Genomic DNA, 25418 nt, shown 5'->3' with positions numbered 1-25418 from the left:
AAAAAAAAAAAAAAAAAAAAAAAACAACACAAAATGAATCCAGCCGATATGGAGAGACTCAATAGATAAACTTTTCTAAACGAAATAAAGAAAAGATTTATGCACTTAACTAATCAAAGAAAATACAAACTATCATTTTTATTATATTAAAAATAATGTTACAAGGAAAAACTCATTTTTCAGATTTCTTCCCCTAAAGAACAGTATAATTTTTATTGTGTGAGTAGATAATTAAAGTTATGCACCTTTTAACAAATGCGTTTGTAGTCCAACGGTTAGGATAATTGCCTTCCAAGCAATAGACCCGGGTTCGACTCCCGGCAGACGCATTATGTAATAGTTCATTTTTTTCCCTTTTCTTTTTCGCCTTCCTCCTTCTACCTAGCTGAAGTTCAAACTTGATTATTGAGAGAGATTTGGCATCTTCATCACAAGAAGTCAAGAACCCATTATAGGGATTCACCCTTGTGCATTGATAATGTGTATACAAAGAGGCAATTTCAGTGCACTCAACAAACAGAACAGAATTAGGAGTATCAGCAATTGCTGTTTTTATTAAAGAGTTCTTTTATTTATTTTCTTCTTGTGCTGGAAGATTTGTTCTTCAAACAATTTCCATAACATAAGAGAAAGGGAAAACTACTGGAACAAACTTGACTAGTTTATTGCATAAACCCGTATAAGAAGAGCAGCGATGGGTACCCATTTGTACACTGCTATTAATAGCGGAACTGTATCCACTTTGAAGATCCCAATATCTAGACCAGAGCATTACACCACCATAGTTAGAATAATTCTTGGTCACTGGAAGTACTTTAGATTTCAGCACATCTGCATCAGATGAAGCAGGTAAGCCCAAGAAGAACTTCCCAGCAGGAACTGTTGATGTCCACTTCTTCCATGAGTTCAGAAGATTTGTAACATTGCCATTGGAGTATTCACAAGGATTGTTGTCATAGAACTGAACCCAAACATAGTCCTCTACCCCTAGGTGCAGTGATGGATTGACATTTAGAAAATGAAGTTTTAAAAAAAAAAACCCTAAAAAGGTGCCTCTTCTTCTAATGGTGTGAATTGTGATTGATATATTTTTCCCCCAAGAGTCTGCTGCGTTTGTTTTCGGGAAAAAATGTGAGGTGGGAAAAAAATTGAAAAAGCAAACTTTTCTATTAAATCCTAAAAGTATGGTTTGTTTGGTTGTTTGGGGTGAAAAATTTTTAAAAAAGTTTGTCTAGTGAAGTGGCATGCTAACTTTTTCACTCTATGTATTTTCGAAGTTTCATTGTTTTGAGGACCCATTTCTTCCGGTCCAATTAGATGCTTTTCGGGTGGTGGAGGACGTACATTCGTTTGCTTCCTCGCTTCGAACCATCTTGGTCGGTTCAATATGTTTCCAGATGGGCTAATTCTATAGCCGATAATCTAGCTAGGAGGGTCCTGTCCTTGGCATGTAAGACGGTATGGTTTATTTCCATTCCTTGGCTTCTTGAAGCTTGTACTCAGGATGCCTCAGCCTTTTCTTGCCATGCTTCTAATTAAAGATCTATTTACCCAAAAAAAAAAATTATGAAATTTTATAAAAAATATGAAAAACTAAAATATGAAACCTATATTTAACATTTTTTCATAAAATTCCACCATTTCCTTTCCTTTTTCCTCACTTCAATAAACACCAAGCCTTTTTTTTTTTTTTTTTTTCTCCCACCCCTTTTTTTCCCAGTATACCTTTGCAACAATTTGCAAACGCAGCCTGAAAAAAATTCCTAACAACGTTGCTCTAGAAAATGATATTTCAAGAAAGGGCCCAAGAACTCACCAACTTCGGCTCTCCTTTCGGACCTTCGAGGTCTCATTAACGATTGCAAGTTGCAACCTAAGAAACCAGAAATCACTTTCGGCAATGGTTGCAGGCATGCCGCGGCAAATCTCCTCCATCTTAGGGTATTCAGATCACTTCGCCTTCTCTGTCTTCATTTCGTGTGGATTGCGGCGTCTCTTCTCCGTTCCCAATCGTTTGCAGCAGCCCCTTCGCCTCTGTAAGTGTCTCTCTAACTACGTTGCTTCGATTGCTATGTTCCTATGGCCTCATAGGAGTTGGGAGATGGATGTGCAAGTGCCAATTTGGGATGGGAATAAGTAAGACTAGATATAATATTTCTGACTTTTATAGTTCCACTTAGGCTTCTGCAACTTCTCATCAGATTTAAGCTCTTTCTTCTTTAGCTTCAGATGCTTATGCATTATTCCCTGTATATTGTTTTCTTTACTAGAAGAATATTAATAGAACTAACCATTTGAAGCTATTTCTGTCATTTAGGATAGGCTTCACATGCTTTCTCCAATAAAGCTTTATTATTATTATTATTATTATTATTTTAAATTTAAGTCAATAACTTTTAGGGAGGAAATTTAGGATTCAAAACTGGGAACGGGAATGTGGTTTTTGGGCTTGTCAGCTCATCACAAGCAACATTTGCTGAAGTAATCTGTCAATAAGTTCTGGAGTATGAATCTTCTTTGTCCGTGTTCATCGTTCCTGGTCAACTTGGGTAATTACCAACTTGTTTAAGACTGCGATGAACTTCTTTTGGGTCTATGATGTTTTGGTTTTTTGTCAGCAGTAAGGTTCTTCCCTCTCCCTCTCAGTATTCTTGGTGGCTGAGACAATAGGTTTTGTCCACTGCCTTGTTTTATATTTAAATTAATGATGTTTACTTCTGGAACAGGGAAAGGTTACAGACAATTTGAACCTTATGCAGTATATTGTACTACTGCGGCAATAAACAACAACGATGATAAGGGAATTAACCAAATGCCGTTGTCAAAGAGCTTAGCCTGTTTAGTTGACGAATCTCTTACTTCTACCAAGACAAGGCAGAATACCCGGATGGAATTGAAGAGGTTAAAAGAAATGCGCATCAAGAAAAGAGTGAAGGAGCATTACATGAACGGAAAGTTTCATGACCTAATGAGAAAGGTTATTGCTAATCCATTGACTCTTTGCGATGCTTACCAATGTATTAAGCTCAACTCCAATGTTGATTTAGAATCAGATGATAATGATATGCCTTTTGGATCCATGGCAGATGAGCTGTTGAATGGGAGTTTTGATGTCAAAGCCAACACCTTCTCTATCTCAACAAAGGGGGAGAGGAAAGAGGTCTTGGTCCTTCCTAATTTAAAGTTGAAGGTCATACAACAAGCAATCAGTATAGTTGTAGATGTTGTTTATAGACCTCACTTTTCTAAAATTTCTCATGGCTGCCGGAGTGGAAGAGGCTGGCTTTCAGCTTTGAAGTACATCCGTAAAGAGATTGATAATTCAAATTGGTGGTTCACATTAGATGTGAGGAAAAAGGTTGATGAAAATGTTCTCAGTAAGCTCATCTTAACCATGGAAGAGAAGATTGAAGACCCTGATTTGTTTTCTATCATACGTAGCATGTTTGATGCTGGAGTGCTGAACTTGGAATTTGGGGGCTTCTTGAAAGGCCATGGTCTTCCACAGGAGGGAGTGTTATCTCCTATTTTAATCAATTTATATCTTGACCTATTTGACCGGGAATTTTACAAAATATGTATGAGATATGAAGCTCTGGATTCTGATGTTAATGCTTCTCGAGATGGTTCCAGCTCTAAGCTGCGTAGTTGGCTCCGAAGGCAGTTAAAAGACAACAATAAGGACAACGACAACAAACAGCCAGGTGATACTAATTCTGGTTTAAGATTACATGCTTGTCGCGTCATGGATGAGATATTTTTTGCTGTTTCAGGCCCCAAGGATGTTGCTTTCAAGTTTAAGGCTGAGGTGCAGAACTATCTTCAACACACCTTACATTTAGATGTGCATGATCAGATGGAAATTTTATCCACCAGTGATCCACATGGAATTCGGTTTCTTGGTGTTGCAGTGAGAACAAGTGAGAGGGAAAGTCCCGCTGTTAGAGCTGTTCATAAATTGAAGGAGAAGGTTCAATTATTTGCTTCACAGAAACAAGAAGCCTGGGATGCTGGAATGGTTAGGATTGGGAAGAAGTGGCTCGCTCATGGTTTGAAGAAGGTTAAAGAATCAGAAATTAAGCATTTGGCAGACAGCAGTTCTTTATTGTGCCAAATTTCATGTTTCCGTAAAGCAGGAATGGAGACAGATCACTGGTTTAAGGTCCTACTGAAGATCTGGATGCAAGATGTGAATGCCAGAGCTGAAGCCAATGAGGAGATTGTCTTATCCAAGTATATTGCAGAACTTTCCATTCCAAAAGAACTAAGGGAATCCTTCCACAATTTTCAAAAATGTGCAGAAGAATATATTTCCTCTGAGACTGCTTCAACTCTTGCATTGCTGCCCAATTTCAACTCAGGCACTCAATCTACTGTCATAATAGAAATTCTAGCCCCTGTTAATGTTATCAAGAAGCGTCTCTTACGTTATGGTTTGATCAACAGTGAGGGACATCCCCGTCCTGTTTCAGCACTCATCTTACAAGACAACAGCCATATCATTGATTGGTTTTCTGGTCTCATCTACCGGTGGCTTAGGTTGTACAGTAAATGTGACAACTTCAGTGAAGTCAAGCTCATGATTGTCAATCATGTGAGGTGGTCTTGTATCCGGACACTGGCAGCAAAACATCGGTTGTATGAACTTGAGATTGAGAAAGTGTTCAGTTCTGAGCTTAGTTTGCTCCCATCTAACCAAGAGATGGAGATAGAGATGACACATGAGATATCAGATTTTCAAGCTTTTGATGCTGATGAGGCATTGATGTATGGCATTTTCTGTAGTGGTTTATGTTTACTGTCTCTAGCAAGAATGGTAAGCGAGTCACGACCTTGCAACTGTTTTGTAATAGGGTGCTTGGCTTCAGCACCATGTGTTTATACTCTTCATGTGATGGAAAGACAGAAATTTCCAGGTTGGAGTACAGGATTCTCTACGGCAATCCATCCCAGCTTGAACAGAAGGCGAATTGGGCTTTGTAAGAAACATGTAAAAGATTTGTATTTAGGTCATATATCACTTCAATCCATTGATTTTTGTGCTTGGAGATGATTTTCCCTAACTTTTTTCTGGAGAATGCCAAATTTGCCTCCATAACCCAATTTTGAAGGTGAGTGAGCTGATGTTTATTGCTACTTTTTGTCATGGTGTGGGCTACTTGTGTGGTCTTACCAGCATGGACCAGGAAGTTGTTTCACATTTATTCGAGTCTGAGTGGAAGTTCGTGTTGCTAACGGCTCAATGTGCCGGGGGATGCTACTATCATCTCGCTTATCTGTGCTATGGGAACACAATATTATGACAGGACAGGAAATGCTTACACAGGTTTCCCCAGTTACTGATTTGTTGCAGTTGATGGTTCATGCTGGTAGACCTTATATAATTCTGGCAACTGTGTCAAGTACTATAAGTTCTCATCTGAAGCATTGCCAGTAGAAAGTCATTTGCAGCATTATCTGCATGACAACCCAAATGCGGAAATAGTTGTTGGTGTAATTGAGAACTACTAGATGTTAATTCTGATAAATACAACCTCCAAGGAGTTAGCCATGGGCATCTCTCTGATCATCTCGCAGAGCTTCTGGAGAACAGATTCAGTGACTTGGAAGCAAGTATATGTGTTGCTATAGAGGATGATATGGACCTTTCTCCACAGAACTCGGGATGATAGCTTCATATGCCTCATGCTAGTGACTGCTTGAGTTCATCATTGTCTTCCAAGACAAAGATGAAAGACCTACTTGAGATTCTCGCTTCTGCTTCTGAATATGCAGATATTCCAGTACGACCTGGCGAAGTAGTGCTGATAAAAAGTATGGTTAACCATCAGAGGTTTGCATTCGATAATCCCAAATGTACCAGACTTTGATTTGGTGGAGATGGAGAATGATTAGTGACAAAAGTTGCTACAGATGACAGAATCACAGTTGCTGCATATTGCATGCTTCTGCAACTGTTTTCGCCACATAGATATTTCATATGAGCTACTGAGAGTGACAATATAAAGCTGGGGATGATGTAACCTTTCAAGTTACCCTTGAACAAGATCTTGAAGTGAGATCCGAGGTTGGACCTGTTTATGCTCTGAGGTACTCCAAAGATAAAGAAGAAGGATGTTGGCTTGTTGATGGTGATACCAAAACTAACCAGTTGCTTGTCATCAAGAAGACTCCCTCCAGTGGGAAGTGGAACTCAAGCTTGAGTTCATTGCTACTACAGAAGCTGGAGAGAAGTCTTATACTATTCATCTTTTGGGGTGAAGGGTTTTATTCTCTACTTCATGTGTGGTTCATACATGGTTGTGACCAGGAGTATGAATATAGTGAAGTGGAACTCAAGCTTGAGTTCATTGCTCCTACAGAAGCTGGAGAGAAGTCTTATACTATTCATATTTTGGGGTGAATGGTTTTATTCTCTACTTTATGTGTGGTTCATACATGGTTGTGACCAGGAGTATGAATTTAGTGTTCATGTCAGAGAAGCTGCAGGTGCTGGTGATCATAGCGTGAGGGAATGATACATGTTTCACAGTATTCATTGATCTGAAGGTAATATATGTGTGTATTATATCATTGATCTTTTCTCAGAGAAGATGTTAAGTTCGAAGGATGACTAATAGTCTAATATATCAAGAAATCAGATGATGTGATGAACCTCAAGTCAAGTTCAATGTCTTGGGGGATCTAACCATTGCTGAAAGTGTGAATTTGATCTGGTGCTTCGATCAGAATACATTGGTTAATCCAAGTTCTAATAGGTAATACATTAATTTTAGAAGACCAAAAGAGAAATCAGAAAGATGATTTGAATTCTGTCAATCGGTTCTGGATATGTATAACAAACAGATCATAAAACAGTAGCTTGATAATATGCATAAATCAGTAACTAAACTAGAGTAGGGGCAGAATAGATTGATGTTTTGAAACTTGAATTGAGTACCTAATATAGTGTTCAGTAAGGGTTCAAACAAGGACAATCCTGTCAGAAACATTAGAAAACAGAAGCAAAACAAGATATTATTGAATAAAGCTTTGGGGGACTGTTGAGGTTCTTTTAGTATTCCAATGGACGTGGGGCTTTAAGACTCCTGGTGTAGCTCTGATCCCAAAATTTGAAAGAAACTCTGAACTGTTTTCATTTTCTTTAATAGGATGTCAGAATGGAAGAGACTACATGTCAGTTTAGTCCTCAAGTTTTTGGTGGTGTAATTGCAAGCCCTGAGATTTATTAAAAAAATTCAAAAAATTTAGAGTTTCATAGGAGGCATAACATGTTTTTCTATTGGCATTTGTCAGTCTGAAATGGTTTTAGAAATTATAGGAAGGTTGGAAGTCAATGGTTAAGCTTTTTTTAGTTTTATTTACGGTGAATTGAAGTATACTATAAACACCCTAAAGGGAAAGAAGAGAAAGTACAAGGGAGGAAAAAGGGGGGGGGGGCAAGCCAAGCTAAGAACGCCTGGAAGTAACTAACAATGAGCTATTAAGACCCCAAGTAACAACAATATCTTTGTTCCTTGGGGTATCTACAAGGGCCTTATGAGGCAAAAAGCAACGCTTGGAGCTAACATCATAATAGATGGCTTTCCAAATCTAATCGATGGTCTAGATTAGATAGTCCATTTGTGCCCCAGTCAAAGGTGGGAAATGCAGGCCCCAAGAGATACTGATAATGTTATTAGTTGAAGAACCTCCAAAAGTTTACCAAACGAGCAGCACCCAATGCCTGGGGGCGGAGAGCACTTAGGTCTAGGCCAAATGGAGGAGAGAAACAAGCGAAATGGGATGGGTGGAAGGGCAAGCAAAGAAGAGGTGAGGGATGGTCTCATTTTCTATACGGAGGATGTAAGACGGATCGGTTAGAATGGAGTGGGGGAGCTTCCTTTATATTTGATAGTTGGCTATCAAATTTTGCATGATTTTGGTAAGCAGAAAACATGCATGATAAGTCAGTTCAGATAATGATCAAGCTTGGCATGATATGTTTTCCCACCCCCCACCCCCACCCCACCCCATTTTCTTTTTTCTTTTCCTTTTTTTTTTTTTTTTTGGGGGGGGGGGGGGGTTGGTTGTATGGGTGGTTTTAGGAAGGCTTGGGGAATGGTTTCATACTCTATTAACAGGTGAAAAAAAAATGAATTATTTTGTTTGAATGCTTAAAGGCTATATGCTGCAATCCAATCAATTTTGTTGGGGAAAGGTGCATGGGATCAAAGGCAACTGACCCTTGGAGACTGATTGGGGAAGAAAGCCACAGAAGTATCAGTACTGTATGCAATCATAATGATTACTTTTTGCTCGAAATAATATAGGGACAACTGATAATAATTTATCGAATGTGACTTTAAAGAAATGGAGCATCTGCAGACCCTTAACTTCGTAAACAAAGTTTTTACATTCGGTTGATTTTTCTTCCCAATTTCTTCTTTCTCTCTCCTTTGTCTAATTAAACGGACAGACATTACCATCTTTGGCAGCAATAATTGCTTTCTTAGCCAATTATGTGCAACTTGCCAATTTGATTGGTAATCTTTGAAGCTTGAAACATTACTTACTCTTCATTTCTCTTGTATATAGGTTCTGAAGAAGTGACATTCATATATTTCTTTTTTCAAATTCCTCATTGTTTGATGAATTGAGCTTTGTTATGGATTCGTATGCATTGAAGTCTAAGCTAGATTTACCAGGCCTTTCTGTTCAACTTTTAGCTTCAGGTATTTTATCGGAATCTCAACATGGTCTGTATATGGTGCCCTGTTGCTAGGGTAAGTGGTAACACATTAATTGCTTCCCTTTCTGTGTCATTTGATTCTTGTTTGGTACTCTTTAGTTCTTATACAAATGATCTTTTACAAAACAAGGGGGAGGGGGACTCATTAATTATGATCCTAGCATTATGAAGGGATTGGCCCAAAAAAACACACATTTTTGAGGCGTACAGAAGTATTTTATTTGCTGACAGCACAAACTTTCGTGGTTTGCTTGAATTTAATTTTGTGTATTTCAACCTTGCAAACTGCCATGGTTTGCTGGTTATTATGCCTGAGCTGCAAACCTGAATTCAAATCTGGACTGAATAAACAACTTCAAAAATATGTTCTCTTCTTCTCTTGGAAACACCCAATGGGAGAAAAGGAAAGAATGTCTGGTTTAACTAGATATTTCACAGCCATGTGCCTTTGATTTGATCAATTCTTGCAAAAAAATTCCTTACTATAATCAGGACGTCTCAAGATGATAAATTTGGTTTTTTCATTACAGATACTGGAGCTTTTTACAGAAGTAGCTGTTCTGGAAGGGGAAGCAGTTTGGCTTGAAGAACAAGTTTTGAATGTTAGACACCTCTTCTATCACGATCCTATCTATATTGCATCTTCCACTAAGAACATGCAGGGGATGCTTAATTTGTTTGTGCCTCAACCATATGAAAGGTTCTCAACCGGATCAAGCATATTTTTCATCCTAAGTTGAAAGCAATACAACATATATTATCAAGCTTCTTAGCCTGGAAATTCTGTATGTTTGATGCAATTGAATTTTCATTGATCAAACTGTTTCAATCGGCCACAAATGTGAAAACTAGAAAAGAAACCTCATTGTTCTTTGACATTTGACTTTTCCAAAAGAGAAACACATCAAGGAGAATCAATTCTGTCCTGATTCACTACAAAGTTGTTTGATCTTTTTACATTCAATAGAGAAAAATGAGTTAAATAAATTTACTTGAGTTTTCAATGTAATTAATATTTTTATATTTAATATTTTGGATGATAAACTTTTTACTAATCTTTTATTTTCTTTTTTGAGCGTAGTTGAATCTTTATTCTTTGGTTGCACCTCTCCCCATATAATTACATGTCTTGTGGAAAGATGCCCTTGACTGTTTATGAATCAGTATATGAGAGAAATATTTAATGGGGCAATATATTGGTATTATTGGCTATTAACTATTTGGATTAGCCACGCTTAAGGGAGGACATTCACTCGGTTAGATCAGCTATGGATCTTTTCTGTGCTATATCTGGACAGTAAGTAAACCTTGAAACAAGTGGTTTATTTTTCAGTCCTAATACCCCTGAGATACTAAAAATAGAATTAAATCCATTTTGGGTATCCCTCTATGCCCTTCTCCAGTAAATACTTAAGTCACATTTTTATTTCATTCTGGATCTAGTCAAAGATTTTAATTTTTTAATTGATAAACTCTAACTTTAGATTGTTGTCTTGGAAGGCTAATTGTTTAAGTTTTGCAGGAAGACACATGTTAGTTCCATCTGCCCTACTCTCCTTTGTGTTTAGTTGCTTCCATATACCTGCTAGTGTGTGCTCTATATTTGATTCAATTACTAGCAGATTCTGAAGAGGTAGCCTTTCTTCTCACTCTAATTTTTCTTGTATCATTTGAGATAAAACCTGTGCTCCAACTGAGTTAGGTGGGCTTGGTTTCCAAAAAGCCTCCACCCATAATAAATATCTTCTTCTTAAGCAAGCCTGGAGGATCTTGGGGAACCTGAATCCCTGTGGGCGAAGGTCCTAAAAACTAAATAGTTTCATAATTCATCTATTTTTTCTCCTGAGACTTTGAAGTCCACTGGGTCTTGCATTTCGAATGGCATCAGATCAATCTTACCCTCTCTAAAATTTTGTGTGTTCAAGAGAATAGGTAATGGATCTTCAACTTGCATCTGGAATGATCTGCAGACTTCTTCCTCTCCCTTCCCTATCCGATCTTTCACGTTTTGGACCAATCTTCTCTGGTTTCTGATCTCATAAGAGATTCATTGTGGAATGTTAATTAATTGCAGGCTTTGCCCCCCCCCCCCCAACCTTAAAAAAAAAACAATTTAGTGTCTCTTAATTTTGAAATTCCTGTCTCTGATGACTCTGATGAATGATCATGCACTCTATCTTCTGATGGAAGATTTTCAACCAAGCATGGGGCAAAATTTCTTGTATGAGCCCCTAATGTCTCTCCCAAACTAAATATTCTCCCAAAATTTAAGATTTTTCTTTGGAGGACTTTTAACAGAAGCCTCCCTGTCGTGGTATGTATTTCCCCTTTTTGGAATAAGGAAAACCTCTGTTTCCTTTGTGAAGAACATGGAGAAAATTAAAGGCACCTCTTCTTGGATTGCATATGGTTAGAATGTGTTTGGTTTGGTGGCCCGCTTGGCTGGAAACCTAGCCTCGTCAATGCCATGGATTTTGATCAGTATTGTTTGCGGATGTTTAGATTGCAAAAGAATAACAGAGTTCAGCAAAGAAATTTTTTCTCTATATTTGCTATTTCTTGTTATTATATCTGGCATGCCAGGAACCAGGTCAGTAATGGTAAGGCTAAGCCCTTCTGTTATTAATTTAATTTATAAATGGTCACCCATCTAACTGGGTGTAGTTCTGCTTACAGCAATTAATCCTCTATGCAACTCCTTAAATTCTGATTCTTATCAAAGATGGGTTCCTGATTGGAATCACGTTACTGATACCTGTTTATTTATTGCAGGATCGAGCATTAAACAAAGGAAAAGCCAAGGTTGGGCTTATTGCCTAATTTCACAAAAAGCATGTGTAGCTCAGGAGGAAAAGTTTTACTCTTCATCAGCCTCTCTAGATGCGTGTCTTTTTGCTTGGAAGAAAGGGCTACAAGCCATGTCTGCTGGACTGAACCAGTCATTTCAGTCTTTTGAAGCATTTTGATTGAGGACCCAGCAACTATTCACAACACATGTTTATGAAAATGCTGGACTGAACGAGGCACTTCAGCCTTTTGATCTTGGTGGAGGACCCCAACATACAATTTCTGACCCTTTGGTGATAGAAGAAATGCCACAAAAGAATACCTGGTTGCTTGGTTTGTTCTATAAAGAGTTTAGCCATGAAAACGTTGTTCTAATAGAATGTCTTTTACTTCTGTTGTTGGATTCCCTTTACAATGACTATGAATGCACTTGAGGAGGTGTCTAGAGTTGTTAGGGTCCAAATACATTTTTGGACTGAATTGGATTCATCATTGCCATTCGAACACATGAATTTTCATCTTTTGCAAGGTTAACTCGTGCTGCCAGTAATCATTTTCATTTCAAAACAATCACAGACCAGCATTTCACCTTGGACAGTGTAAAGAGTTGGGTGCTAGAAGTGATGTGCGGCACATTCAAAATGTCAGAGCAATTTAAAGCAAGGATGAGAGGGAAAGAGAAATATGAGATTGATGTGCAATTTGCTGTTGTCATCATTTCAAGATCAGCTTTGGAGATGGCTATGAGCAAGGGAAACTCATCTTCAAACTGCAAAAGCAAGTACACCTTGCCACACCGACTCTTCAAGCCCTTACCTCTTGGATTCAGGTCTGTGCTTGCAGAAATAAATAGAAAATGATGGGTTTTGGAAAAGAAAAATCAAGGATCCTTAAGGAAGGTTATTCAGCTTAGCATAAAAACCAATGAATTCCTGAGATTCTATTTGAGTTATTGATGTCAGCCCACAAGAATCAAGAAGGAGATGGTGAAGTCAGAGATGAGTGAGTGACAGTTTCTTATGCAAGAAAGGAACATTGGGGCATGTTCGCGCACAAGTACAAGAGAGACTTCCAGTGTCCCACCATTGCCATCTTTGTAAGCAAATGCTAATCTCTTAACATGGGTTTTCCTTCTTGTGGAACTACATCAAGAGTAGCAAATCATAGCACATCAAGAGATTCATCTTACTCACATAGCAACTTCATGCTTCTGCTGGTTAGTATCATCTCCACACTGATTGCTGCAATGACAAAAGGAGTGCTGCTCCTTTTGAGAAGAAGAGAAGTACCTAAGCATAGAGTATGGTTCATGAGGTTTGCAAAAAAAAATTCTCTCATTTCATTGGCAGCTCTCTTAGATCTTAAGACATGGAATTTCAGTCTAATCCAACTTTTGAGTGTTCAAAGTAGTGTGAATTGGTTTTATCTGGCTTGGCTGTCGTTCAGAGCTTATTATGTTGCTCCAGGTGTTACGGCACTCTTGGAATTATATCCGGTTCTGTTATTGGTTATTACTTGCTTGGTTAATACATTATCTTGGTGTGTTTTTGGACTAAGGTTAAGACCATGCAGCTTAAGGCAGAAGGAAAAACATGTGAACCTGAAGACTCGTGTATTTCATTTGGTTCTCATCCAAATCGCCTTAGGCAGTGAGAGAGAGTTTTGTACATTGTCAATGTTGGTTACACTTCAGTTGGATTGGCCAAGAGATCAGGTCTCAGTTTAGGTCCTAGAAGACTTTGATGAAGACAATAGAACATTACTAAGGGAAGCTGAAGTCTCTACAAGGAGGCAGAGAGGACTGGCCATAACCTACAGGCTCCAAATCCTAAGGGACACAAAGCTGGCGACCTAAATTCAGCCCTGGGTTGTGATTAAAGCAAAAAGTATGCATTTGTTACTGTTGATAAATTTGAACCCAGTCCAAATTTCTTAAATTACCAATCCCACACTTTCAGGTCAATTCAGAGCATGGTCTTGTTGAAGCATGGTGGTTTTTCACGAATGAGGAAGGAAGCTTGCAAATGAGACTTCCAGAAAAACTTCTTGGCTTCCACCTTGAGGTAGAGCAACAAGTAAATGGCATTCCCTCCTACTTCTGGGTGTTCAATGGACCTACAGCTGTGTGGAAAATTAAGACAACTGAGGCAGCACTCTTGACAAATCTTGGTATCCCAAATCAGTAATTGGATGGAAGCTCATCTTTCTCAATAAGTCTACCCTACAAGGAACAACAGCATCACTCAAAGAAGTTGTATTTACAATATATTGGTGATTATTGCATCTGAACCTTTGAGGACGAGGTTCTCTTAAGGGGTCGGCAATGTTACGAATATGGTAGAAGGGTAAATTGTAGAGAATATTGGGGTCAAGGGTCAAGGTATTTTAGGAGTAAAATGGTCTAAGAACAGAGGGTTAATCTTTGTTTATAAATGTAATACAGTAATACATTTGGAGGTAATGGGTTTGACCATTGAGGACAGCATATGTAATACGAAGAAGATATTTGATAAATGACCTGATTGTTGTAAGGAGTGAAAACAATTTCAATGTTTCCATTAAAGATTGCAACAAGATTGGCTTTGTTGAACATAATTTTTATTAGCATCTTTGAATGATTATTAGTGCTACTAGTTGACTCCCTGACTCAACTAAAAAGGGGGGGGGGGATTTCTGATTAAGTTCAAGAGGTTGCTCAATTGGTAAAGATTAACTTCTCACAGTATAAGGTCAAGAGTAGAATTTTCTTGGGGGCTCTAGGGCCAAAAAAATCTCATCATTACAAGGTTATTCATTGGGATGTGTAATTAAGATATGCATACCAAACAACACTTAGCTTTGGAAGAAGAAAAATAAATGAGTATAACGAAACTAATGAGATTTGAAACCATTTAGCTTAAATTTTTTTTTTGGTAGAACCATTTAGCATAAACCAATGGAACAAAATAGTTTTGAGTAGTTTACCAAAAAGGAAATAGTTTAGGAGTATGTACAATCATTTAATAAAACCATTTGTGGGTGTGCTTCTAATGCACGGGAAGCAATTTCTCGTTAGAGGCCTAAATTCCTAAGAGATTTGTGGTTTGATCTTCCATTCCCTCGACATCTCTCTTCCTCCCCCAATTCCATCTCCAAAGGGCTTATGGGCCCTAATCATGATGACCACAATCTACTTGTTTAATAAAAATAAAACCATCTAAAAATCATTTGTTACATAAAAATGATTTCAATTTTGATACCATGTCAAATGGTTTGGACCGCATCATTTTAATTATTTTTATGACCCAAATGTCCTTTGATTTTTTCTCATCAATTAATTATTTTTATGACTCAAATGTCTTTCGATTTTCTCTCATCAATTTATCAAAGTTAGTTATTGCTAAAATAAATAAAAAATTAACAAGAGATTAGAAGAATAAATATGGTTAATTGCCATACTCGATCATTACTTAATGTAGGCCAAAAAAAACAAATAATTAAATCAACGTAGAGAGACAATAGCTAAACAAAACTCGTTAATAGCCTAGTTTGCCTACTTAGGTCTATCCCTATAAATCTGCGGGCTCATGGATGTTCGATGTAATCTTACAAGTCCCAACTTCCCTTGTAGCTTACATGAAAATTTATTTTCGTGAAACTTTGCTTTTGAAGAAAGAAAATTTAAAAAGCATATAAATATTTTGATCGTGACATTAACTAAACTAACCGAAGTTGTTGGACTATTCAGAGTGTCTTAAGAATACCTACAAGGAGGTGAATATTACATTTGATTCAAACCTCATATGTCCAATTGAAAATTATGCATAAGGTTTTTTTTTCTTCTTTCTTTTTCATCCTAAAATTGACTAGACTAGTAGAATCATTTGGTCATTGATGGAGTGTATTTGGTCTTTTTCGGATATCATACGAGTAACTCCTTTTACTTTTCAACTACAAAATCAAGTGAAATTCATAAATGAAAAATAATAAATAAATTTAAGAGGAACAGGACCCACAATGGTATTACAGCCCCCCTTGTGTTCGTGGTTGGTAAGCATTGAATAGCTCCTTAAATCGCCATTTACCCAAAATTTTTGAGAGGAAACATGTGAAGAGAAAAAAGGCGAGTTAGAGGAGAGTGTTAGGTTTGGAAGGGGAAGGGGTCACATGAATCACTCTCACTGCCCCCATTAAAATTATTTCTTTTAATTACACTCACCCTGAATGCTTAAAAATAATCTTTTGTTCAGACTTTTTTAAAGAAATGCTTAATGGAATCCCTGTTGAGAGACAGAGAAGACCTAATCACACCCCAAAATGCTCTTGAGGCCAAAAAATAATTGAGCAAAAGATCATCACAATTGTTTTCGAAGCTCTCCTTGCATATCTCTCTCTCTCTATTCTCCACATATATCAGTTGTAATGGGATGTGAAGCTCCAAAGCCCAGCACAGACGACTCGTTTTATGGGTTTTCAATCTCCATCTCCTTCCCTTTAGTTGCCACCTGCCCGTGCAAAGATGAAAAAGAAAGAAAACGGTTTGCTCTCTTCTTCGCTGTTACAGTTTTCAGGACCGTTTCACTCTTTTCAGGGCTTTCTAATCACCTCTTAGACTCCAATTTTGTCTACTCAGAGCCGAAGGTCTCTCTCTGCTGTTGAACTGAGGTAGCCTGTTTTGTTCGTCGATCGGTTTTGACCCATAAAGAAAAAAGATGCTTGAAAGTTTTCGTCTTTGCTGGTAGTAGGGCTTCTGGGCTGGGAACCCAGGTTTTCTTTTTTCTTTAACTGAGGTTTTTGGTCTAGGGTTTTGGTTTTAGAGCCCTAGAAGGGCATGTCTCCAAACCATCTTTCTGATCTTCTCTTGTTTAATCTGGTGGTCCTGGAGACCGACTTCTGTTTCTTAGGTTTTCCCAACTTGGGACCCATTTTTGTTGGAATTTTCGCCTCCGATCCTTGAGAACCCTAAGGGTTTCATTCTTTCCGCTGATTTCTTCTCTCTTTTAGGTTGATTCTAGCTTTTTGGGCTGGATTTTTGGCATGTAATTGCACTTTTCCTGGTATATGAGGTTTGGGTTTCTGTGGGAATTAGGATTTTTCCCTGCTCTCAGTCAAGATGTCCGCAGATGTTCATAGTTTTGTCGAATGGAAGGAGCAGTTTGTTTCGCAGGAACGCGGTAATCGGGTGGTTCACTATTTCTTGAAGAATGCTGCCGGTGATTCAGTTCTTGCTGTGGTGGGTACGGAGAGGAGTCTGAGGCACATGGTCTATGTTGTTGCGGAGGAGTTCTTACAGTTTCATGGGTCCGAGAAATCTATCAATGCGGGCTTCAAATGGAGATCAAGGAGAGAGGTTGTCGACTGGCTAACTTCGATGCTGTCGAAGCATCAAGTTCCGCATGACTATACAAGTATGTACACCGTAATTCGGTTTGGAACTACTAATTTCGTTTTAGTTTTGTATGTTTTAGTTGTTTATTTGTGGGGTTTCATGGTTTCTAGCATCTTTCATATTGTCTGTCACTCTTTCACCTGAACCGTAGCTTCTTCTTTTTTCTACCCTTTTTTCTCTACCCTTGATTTGTGAATTTTACTCGCAAGACTTTTTTTGGGTACTCGAACTTGGGAACAGAGAGGTAATAATTCATGACTTTGTTTAAAGTAGACAATTTAGCCTTTTAATTAGACTGTGAACTTATAATTCCATTATAATAGAGAAGGGATTGGCACGGTTGTTATAATTCCCAAAACCCCATTTGTTTGAGGGGGCTTTTGATGGTGGGAATGTTGCTCCACTCATAATTTCCCAAAATCATGTTTTTATTGCTTACTTTTGGATATTCAAAGTGGAAAACCTAAGAAGCAGCGGACAAAAGTCAGAAGATTCCATCAGTGATCTGTTCTCTCTACTTACTACCTTTCTTGAGAGAAAGCAGATAATGTTAGTAGAATTATGACGTGCAGTGGTTGCGGCGGGGAGGTTGCAGTACATGAAGACTACGGCTAGTACTCCTTCAATCGGAGATGTATTTGGTTCCATTGCGGAGGATGGAAAATCAGATTAAATTTACAGTTGCTTGCTCTGTCGTCTTGGTTTAATAACTAGGTGGGAAGACAAGTACAACAGGAGAACTACAACTGGATTTATTTCAGAAAAGCACTGGAACTTACTTCATTCCACTTGAATTATTTTTTTAAATAAAATTTCTGCACGGTTGTAGCTTGAGGTCAGCATTGAAACAGCCTCCTGGGGGGTAAATATTTGTTGAGTTAGGTTGTATAGGAAATCCCCCCTCCCCCAGGGGAGTTTGATTGTGCAGAAGCCTTCGCACCGGGTTCACGCTTTTCTACTTCGGTGTCTTGTAAGGATCTGATGGCTTAGAATTACTTTGTATCTCATGATTAACGTGTTAATGTGTCAAAGTATCAGATTATGATTTTTGCTGGTGGTCCTCATGAGTTTTATGTTTAAAATCCCTATCCATCTCTCCTGGCGATACTTCGGGTCTTATTATCTAACCTATTAACTCCCTACAGATGGAAAATTTAATAGAGTATGTGATGGTGGAAAAAAGGGCAAGTGTTGCTATAGCTAACAAAGAGAAAGTAAAGAGGAGTGAATTGTGGATATATTTACAAAAGTAGTAATTACAGATTTTAAACTTATCTTTCATCTATTTTCCATAAATTAGGGATGTAGATAAAGAATAAAAGACACACACTCTCTCTACTCCTGCCCCCTGCAAAGCCTCTGTGGAAGTGGATGTGAAAGAAAGCTAACTTCACTATTGATGTCATCTACAATGCAATAGCTTGTAGGTTGAAGGTTCTCATACAAGACTGATTCCGTAATTGGATCGGAGCTGGACTTTAAGCACCAGACTTCCGTTTAATTTGAAACTGGACAAGTCTCACCTAAGAGAGGAGGCAGAGCAGCTTTCTTGAATTTTCAAGATCTAGCATTTGAGAGATCTGACATGGTGAATTTGGATCAAGCACTAGGTTAATAATGGTGGTGGTGGTACTGTGGTCAAAAGATAGAGGTGGTCCAGTGGTCTGATGGACTTGGCAGAACTTCATAAAGAACACCATTCCTGTATCCTATAGAAGATTGTGTTGTGAAATTGCTGTCTTTAATGACAGTGATAGACCCCTTATCTCTCGAGTCTATACTCGCAAGCATGGCAAGACAGATACAAGATCTGCTGCACAGCAGCCACAAATGGAAGGCTATAATTGAGAGATATAGACTGCCTTATAGGAATGGATTTGGGGGTGATTCTATTAAGGGATATTGTAGGTGAGTAATTACTATTAATAAAGGGAAGGGAGAGTAGGTTAAGGTATGCTTTTGAGTTATTGGGGAAGTAAGGGTGAGGGTTATTGCTCTCGGGTAGCTCTAGGTACACCTATTGTTAAAGAGATTCAAGGTCAAGTAGTGGCATGATTTCTAATTCCTCTACCCTCTGCTCCATTCGGCTTTTTACCATTACCCTGGAGTCGTTTGGCTTTGATACCAAATTGTTAAGTACCTGAATGCAGTAGCTTAACAATGGTGGAACGACACAAGGAAATAGTAGTAATAGTAAACTTTTATTGAATGCTAAACTAGAAATAAAACACACTACCAGTAGTAGGTGTACCTACGATGTAATAGCCTCACCCTTACTTCCCCCAATAACTCAAAGGCATACCTTAACCTACTCTCCCTTCCCTTTATTAATAGTAATTACTTACCTACAATATCCCTTAATAGCATCACCCCCAAATCCATTCCTATAAGGCAGTCTATACCTCTCAAATATTGCCTTCCATTCGTGGCTGCTGTGCAGCAGATCTTGTATCTGTCTTGCCATGCCTGCGAGTATAGACTCGTGAGATAAGGGGTCTATCAGACAGCAGCTTCTTTAAGTCTGAAACTTGGAGAAAGCCTTGATGGTGATGGTGGTTCTTCAACTTAGTTGAAGGAGAAGACAGACTTGAACCTCCCAGGCTACTACCATCAAGATTGGTCCCAATTAATCTGAACAGCAGCTTAGACTTTAAATGCAAGGAGCTAGGAACAGTTTCAACTTGAATCACTGTTTGAGGAACGGAGGAAAAACGCACTCTCTCACGTGCGATAGATGAAGGCAGCAGTTTCTAGATTCAACGTATTTGTCTAGAGACATTGTGCACGTGTTCCATATTTTAGGAATTAGGATAAGGGTTGTGAATCATCTATAGCTGGCAGTCTATGTTTGCATTCCCTTTTCCATCTATAAATAAGGTGGTGCCTCTATCTTCATTACAAGCAAAGTAATTCTCTCATATTTCGACTCAGTCTACTTCCTTTTCTTCCATTGTTGTAATTTGAGGTTTAAAGAATCCCATTTCTGACCCAACAGCCCACTCTGCAGGCCTAGAGTTTTCTGTTGAAAATTATTATCCTAGAGTGATTTATACCTAAGAGACTTATGCCTGAAAGCTTTCCTTGCTGTGACTCGTGAATGTTCTGCTATCAACAACTCTGGATTCTCTTCTACATCCCTGGAAAATTTTCAGAGATCAAGGACTCTTTATTTCGTTTTATTGGCAACTCTGACGGGTTGAACCAGATGAACTCAGAGCTGCAGCCATTCTCCAGAAAATTCAGGCCACACAAATTCCTTTAGAGAGTTTCAATGTATTGAGACCCCTTCCTTCAGCCGCTGGTGTTCATGATAAAATGTTGAAGATGACTCCTCAATCTCCCTTTGGTAATAAAAAAGAAAATCTTGATCCCATTTCTTATTTCACGCTTCCTTTATTCTGTAATTATATTCTGTTTTTCCTTCCATTCAAAAACTACCATATTGCTCCTTTCCTTTTTTTGATCTAGTTGCTTTTGGTTTAAACTTGTGGTAATTACATATATGCCACTCTCCAACTATTTTCATGTTACTTAAAGAATTGCCACCCTCCTAGGCATTGAATTACATGCTGTTTTGTCCTGTAATATTGAATTTGAGTGTTTTGTTGTGGGTGGGTCCACAAGCAACCCAATAAGGGTTAATTCAATTCAGGCTGCAGCATATATTTTTATAGCAATTGGATGCTTCCATACGTGGAAAGAAATCCCCGCAGGATGGACATCATCCTAATGGAAACAGGTATACAAATCTAGCCCGAAAGATGTAGTCAACTGGAATAGAAATACTAGGAATAAAAATTACATGTCATGAAGCAACTTCTACATGTATTGGCCATGGGCCCACTTAGAATATTCTTGAACTTTACTCACTCCAACTGCTGGCCGATATATCTCCCAAATTAGCTGAGTCCATTCCCCCCCCCCCCCCCCAAAAAAAAAAAATAATAATAATAATAATTGAGGGTGTTGGGGGGGGGCATCCATCTACATCACAAACAGAGCCTAAACTGCAAAACTCCCCCTCCAAACCACTCTCTCAACGCACCCCCCTCCTTTTTGACACACCTCCCTCTTCTATAAGTGATGCCAGCCCTCATTCTTGTATAACGTGATGTACGTTTTAACTTTTGAGAACCGAAAGCCATATCAGTCGCCTTGATGTTGACATGAAATTTCGTTAGTGACTACTTGAACCTCACAATGGCTTTGTGTTCTTTACCATATATATGTTAAGCGTTAAATGTGTCAGTTGATTATATTTCTTCAAAAACTCTGCACATCACCATTGAAGTGAACAATTGCTCACAATTGCTCAGGAGGCTTACCTTTGCATATGACAGAATTGCCAACAACTGATTCAGCACAAGCTATTGGAGCATCTGAATGCCCTATTGCTGGACTTGACGCACACAGAAACCTTCTTCTGGATCACACGGTATTTATATTTTGGTTTCCTTAAATGCCCTACACATATTCTTGTTTTCATGCTTTATGATTGTCACTTTTCCATTTCAGAGCCGGGTTGCAAGGAAATTAAAGGGCCGCAGCACAGATATTTCGTGGTCTGGTGTTGCCTGGACGTGCGGTAAACAGCTTAAGCATTATCCAGCATTTTGCAGGAATGAAACCACCATTGCTGTAAGTACTTCAAACTTTGGTGCTAGTTTTTTGATTTCATTAAGACTTAAAATTCTCAAATCCCTCTTTCTCCTCTGGTATCCAGATTCATTCTTTTGTTCTTGTCATGGCTAAAGAAGAGGATCGCTATCTTGCATACTTGGAAGATATGTATGAAGACAAGAAGGGACAGAAGAAGGTAAAAGTGCGATGGTTTCACCATAATGAGGAACTCAAGGACGTGGTTCCTCTGCCAAATCCGCATCCTAGTGAAGTTTTCTTTACACCTAATTCCCAGGTGATCAGTGCAGAGTGTGTTGATGGTCCTACAACTATTGTAACTCCTGAGCACTATGAGAAATGCTTGGCTGCTCTTCCAGAAAGTTTCTCATTGAGAATCCATCTTTGCTCTAGGCAGTTTAGAAGCAACAGGATTAAACCCTTTGATCTGAGTAAATTGCGTGGCTATTTTGACCAAGCCATTCTCTCATTTTTAGATCCCATTCCATCTGCCAAGCACAAACTAACTTGTGATAGCTTGACTGGAGTAATGGAGGAAGAGTTTAGCCAAGGAGGCACTGTGAGGCAGGGAGCTAAGCGAACCAGGAGTTGCAGGGGACGTCAGAGGTTTGTATCGAATCGTTCTGTTGCGACAGTTTTGGGTCCAGGGAACCAGATAGCACCATATCAGCCAGCACGCCAGAACTTGAAGTTTAGATTATCAGGTGGGATCCCACTCTCTGTTAGGTCTATTGGTCCCCAAGCCAATGTTGGCACACCTTTTAAAGTTCAAGAAAAGATAGAGGTGCTTTGTCAAGATAGTGGAATTCGAGGATGCTGGTTTAGATGTACCGTCTTGCGTGCATCTCAGAAGCATCTGAAGGTTCAGTATGATGATTTGTTGGATGAAGAAGGAGATGGAAATCTCAAGGTATGCTTCAAAATCTCAGTCCGTTTTTAATGTTTTTGTTTGGTACTAGTTATTTAGAAGAGTAGTAGGGCAATAAACCTATGTGACCATCTGAAATTCCTTCATCATGTACCGTCCCTGGCTGAGCGCAATTTTGTATGTATGATGGTTGTTCAGTAGATGGGTTATCTCCAGTTGCGCACTGGCATGATGATTGTTTTAGTCAGATGTGTTGCAGCTAGCATTTTGCAGTGCTGTTTCAGCTGCTTTTCTTATTATAAATTATAAGAAGCCAACTTAGTTGTTATTAGTGGTCATATGGGTTATCTGGTAATAATGCTTATTCCCTTCTGCTTTATGAGAAGCAAGAGTTTTGGCATATAGTTGTCTCTATAATAAGGATTTCAACAGTTAGCCTCCCTGTGTTTCATTTTGGCCTGGCGTGAAATCACAGTTACTTGAGATTTTGGTTAGCTTCAACTGACTCTGAGATTTAGTTGCGTGGATGTACATGCTGTACTTGAATGCTTATCCAGAAGGTCTAATTGTGGGATAAGAGACTAAACATTGTGGTAACATTTACATTCAAAATCAAAAGTCCACAACTGACTAGCCTGGAAAGCATTTGGGCTACAAATGATTGAAGAGGTCATTTGATAATTTAACAGTAACTGCATCATTGCTACCTAGGGATTGTTTGAAATACGGGAAAAAATTGATCTCATGGAATCAAGCCGTTTCCTGCAGAAAATTTGATGGCATGTTTTCTTTAATGAATTAATGTGCAGGAATGGATCCCTGCTTTCAGACTGGCAAAATCTGATAAATTAAATATGCGGTGCTCCGGTCGTCCGACAGTTCGGCCGTTCCCTCCTGATCATCCGACAGACGCATCTTTTGAGATAGGAGTTCCAGTCGATGCATGGTGGAACGATGGCTGGTGGGAGGGGGTGTTAACTGGTGTTAATTGCTCGGATGATAGCCTTCAGGTTTACTTCCCTGGTATGCTCCTTTTCCTCAGAGCTTTTGTTACTGTTTTTAGTGGTCGCTTTTCATTGGTCCCCTGCATATGTGACCGTTCCTCTCATTTTCTGAGAGAGTAATGTACATATCAAGGTCATTGGTTATCTCTATGAATCTTAAATTGAATAAATATCTGTGTTGGGGAGGAGGGACATTCTTTTTTTCTTTGATGTTGGGGGGCAGGGGTTGTGGGCTTGAGACGATACAACAGATACCTGGAGAAACTCGGTGCAGAGGTGCTCCTGCATGATGCTGCATTTGGATGGGGGAAAATTGCTATGGCAGTTCCCATAAATTCGGGCATCTGTGATTCTCGCACCAAGTATCCACCATAAGTGCATTCTCCACTTCTGTGAAGTGCAGCATGCAGGGGTTATCCCTGTAATGTGTCCTAGCACATAATATGCTCTCCCCCAATCCTGTGTGCCTGACTGTGATTAGTGGGTGACTTTACTGGATATTAGTACATGCGAGCATGCTTTCCCATGTCTTCTCACATCCCTGACACACTCTCTTCTGTTACCATGTGTGCACCCAACTGGTCAATTTGATTGCTGTGCCCGAATCAGGGTTGCGTGGGAGACCACGAACCCCCCACCCCCCTCCCCAAAAATAATCTCCCTCATGCTGCAACAGAAAAATTTGCCCATGTATTTATTTGAAAGTAATATTGAGGCTAGGCTTTGCTTTCCTTCGTCTCAGGTGAAGATGTGTTCTCAACTTTCCAGAGAAAAGATTTAAGGGGTTCCAGGGATTGGCTGGGGAACCAATGGGTTGATATTGAGGCAAAGCCAGATATACTATCTATCATATCTGCAGCTGTCAGCCCTGGCACAAAGCTCTCTGCAAGCTCCACTATGGCAAAAGGGACTGACTCTGGTGTCTCAGCAATGTCGGATCGTGAAGGTCCATCTGCTTCCAGACTTGAAACGGTTGAAGAGGGCAATCAAGAAATAGCTGTTTCTGCCGGATCCGGTGGCATGCTGGAGAATGCCAAGTGCCTTAACACAAGGAAGCGGCCATGGGTTGAAGACGAAATTAAGAAAGGCAGGGATGATGATGGGCATAATGATAATGGCGAAGGTGATGAGTATGGACATGACGAAGGTAATGATAATGATGAAGATCATGCGAGTGAGGGCAGGTTGAATATGGAAGAATTTGACTGTGCTGGCCAGAAATGTGAAGCAATGGAACCCATGGAAGTTGCAGCCTGAGATGGAGAACGTATTTCAAAATGTCACCGATGATTACCGGTCAGGCAAGTCCATGGAGGTAGGCGTAATCAGATGTAAGGTCTCTGTAAATAAGATAGAGGTCAAATGCAGTATCTATAGGGGGGTTATTTTTGTTACAGCTTTGGAGCTTGGCCAATGTACAGTTATATAGTTACAAAAAGTTCTGATAGGTGTTTCTCTTAGAAGGATGTTAGAATTGTCAATTGGGGGTTTAGAACTAGTGGTATAGAGTCCCTTTGGGCATGTTAAGTCTGAATTTGTACCAAAAACCAGGGAGTTTAGCAGTAAGTCACCATTAGAGTCTAAATTGTTTTCTTACTATACTATCTAGTGGTAATATAATGTTTATCAAAATAGTTGTTCGAATGAACCATTTGTGGTTTTGAATTGTTTGGCAATTAATGGTTCTGTTCTTGTAATTATGGTTTTATGTTCATTTCACCCAGCTTGGAACAAAATTTTGTGGATCCATGTTTTAGATGAAGAATCCATGCTCTAGTGGATGGTTCAGTCCATCTTAACCTGTACCTATGTCAAATCTTAATTAAAAAAAAATACCCATGTCAAATCTGAACTTGATTTAGCTTATTCTACCATCAAATTTCCCAAGCAATGGAATACTTGGGGTGCATATTTCCATGGAGTAATAGAAGGGAGACTGTATGAAAGGAAATAAAGCTGGCAGTGGTGTTGTTGATTGGTAATCAAAGATGGCTTGAGAATATGATTTGAAATCTTATTGAG

The 25418-nt window shown here is 39.0% G+C and overlaps 2 protein-coding genes and 1 non-coding gene across 8 annotated transcripts; all 3 read left to right on the top strand.

Moving 5' to 3' along the window:
* Positions 1 to 257: 257 nt before the first annotated feature.
* On the top strand, positions 258 to 329 carry TRNAG-UCC (transfer RNA glycine (anticodon UCC)). The gene has a single exon. It is a non-coding gene; the product is annotated as a tRNA-Gly (tRNA).
* A 1393-nt stretch (positions 330 to 1722) lies between these two features.
* LOC149002996 (Intron maturase, type II family protein) lies at positions 1723 to 10812 on the top strand. 5 transcript variants are annotated; one of them, XR_016170204.1, is made up of 4 exons: positions 1723 to 2036; positions 2727 to 6549; positions 8578 to 8714; positions 9262 to 10812. XR_016170204.1 is itself a non-coding variant. In XM_089136859.1 (2 exons), the coding sequence occupies exons 1-2, from the start codon at positions 1901 to 1903 to the stop codon at positions 5051 to 5053; spliced, it is 2463 nt and encodes an 820-aa protein (XP_088992985.1). In that variant the 5' UTR covers positions 1723 to 1900; the 3' UTR covers positions 5054 to 7946. The 5 variants fall into 5 exon arrangements, 1 of the variants encoding a protein (XP_088992985.1); XR_016170203.1 differs by having other exon boundaries at positions 8578 to 8765; XR_016170205.1 differs by lacking the exon at positions 8578 to 8714.
* A 4809-nt stretch (positions 10813 to 15621) lies between these two features.
* LOC149002995 (Agenet and bromo-adjacent homology (BAH) domain-containing protein) lies at positions 15622 to 25057 on the top strand. Of its 2 annotated transcripts, none has more exons than XM_089136261.1 (6): positions 15622 to 16905; positions 21203 to 21321; positions 21402 to 21524; positions 21610 to 22434; positions 23202 to 23415; positions 24139 to 25057. In XM_089136261.1, the coding sequence occupies exons 1-6, from the start codon at positions 16611 to 16613 to the stop codon at positions 24651 to 24653; spliced, it is 2091 nt and encodes a 696-aa protein (XP_088992387.1). In that variant the 5' UTR covers positions 15622 to 16610; the 3' UTR covers positions 24654 to 25057. The 2 variants fall into 2 exon arrangements, with proteins under 2 accessions (XP_088992387.1, XP_088992388.1); XM_089136262.1 differs by having other exon boundaries at positions 15623 to 16905; positions 21227 to 21321.
* The last annotated feature ends 361 nt before the right edge of the window (positions 25058 to 25418 follow it).

This window comes from Hakea prostrata, chromosome 10 (assembly GCF_041222555.1).
Source record: "Hakea prostrata isolate BN-2017 chromosome 10, UWA_Hpros_2, whole genome shotgun sequence".
NCBI lineage: Eukaryota > Viridiplantae > Streptophyta > Magnoliopsida > Proteales > Proteaceae > Hakea > Hakea prostrata.
The sequence above is the reverse complement of the archived record's forward strand: the minus strand, read 5'-3'. Positions and strand labels throughout refer to the sequence as shown.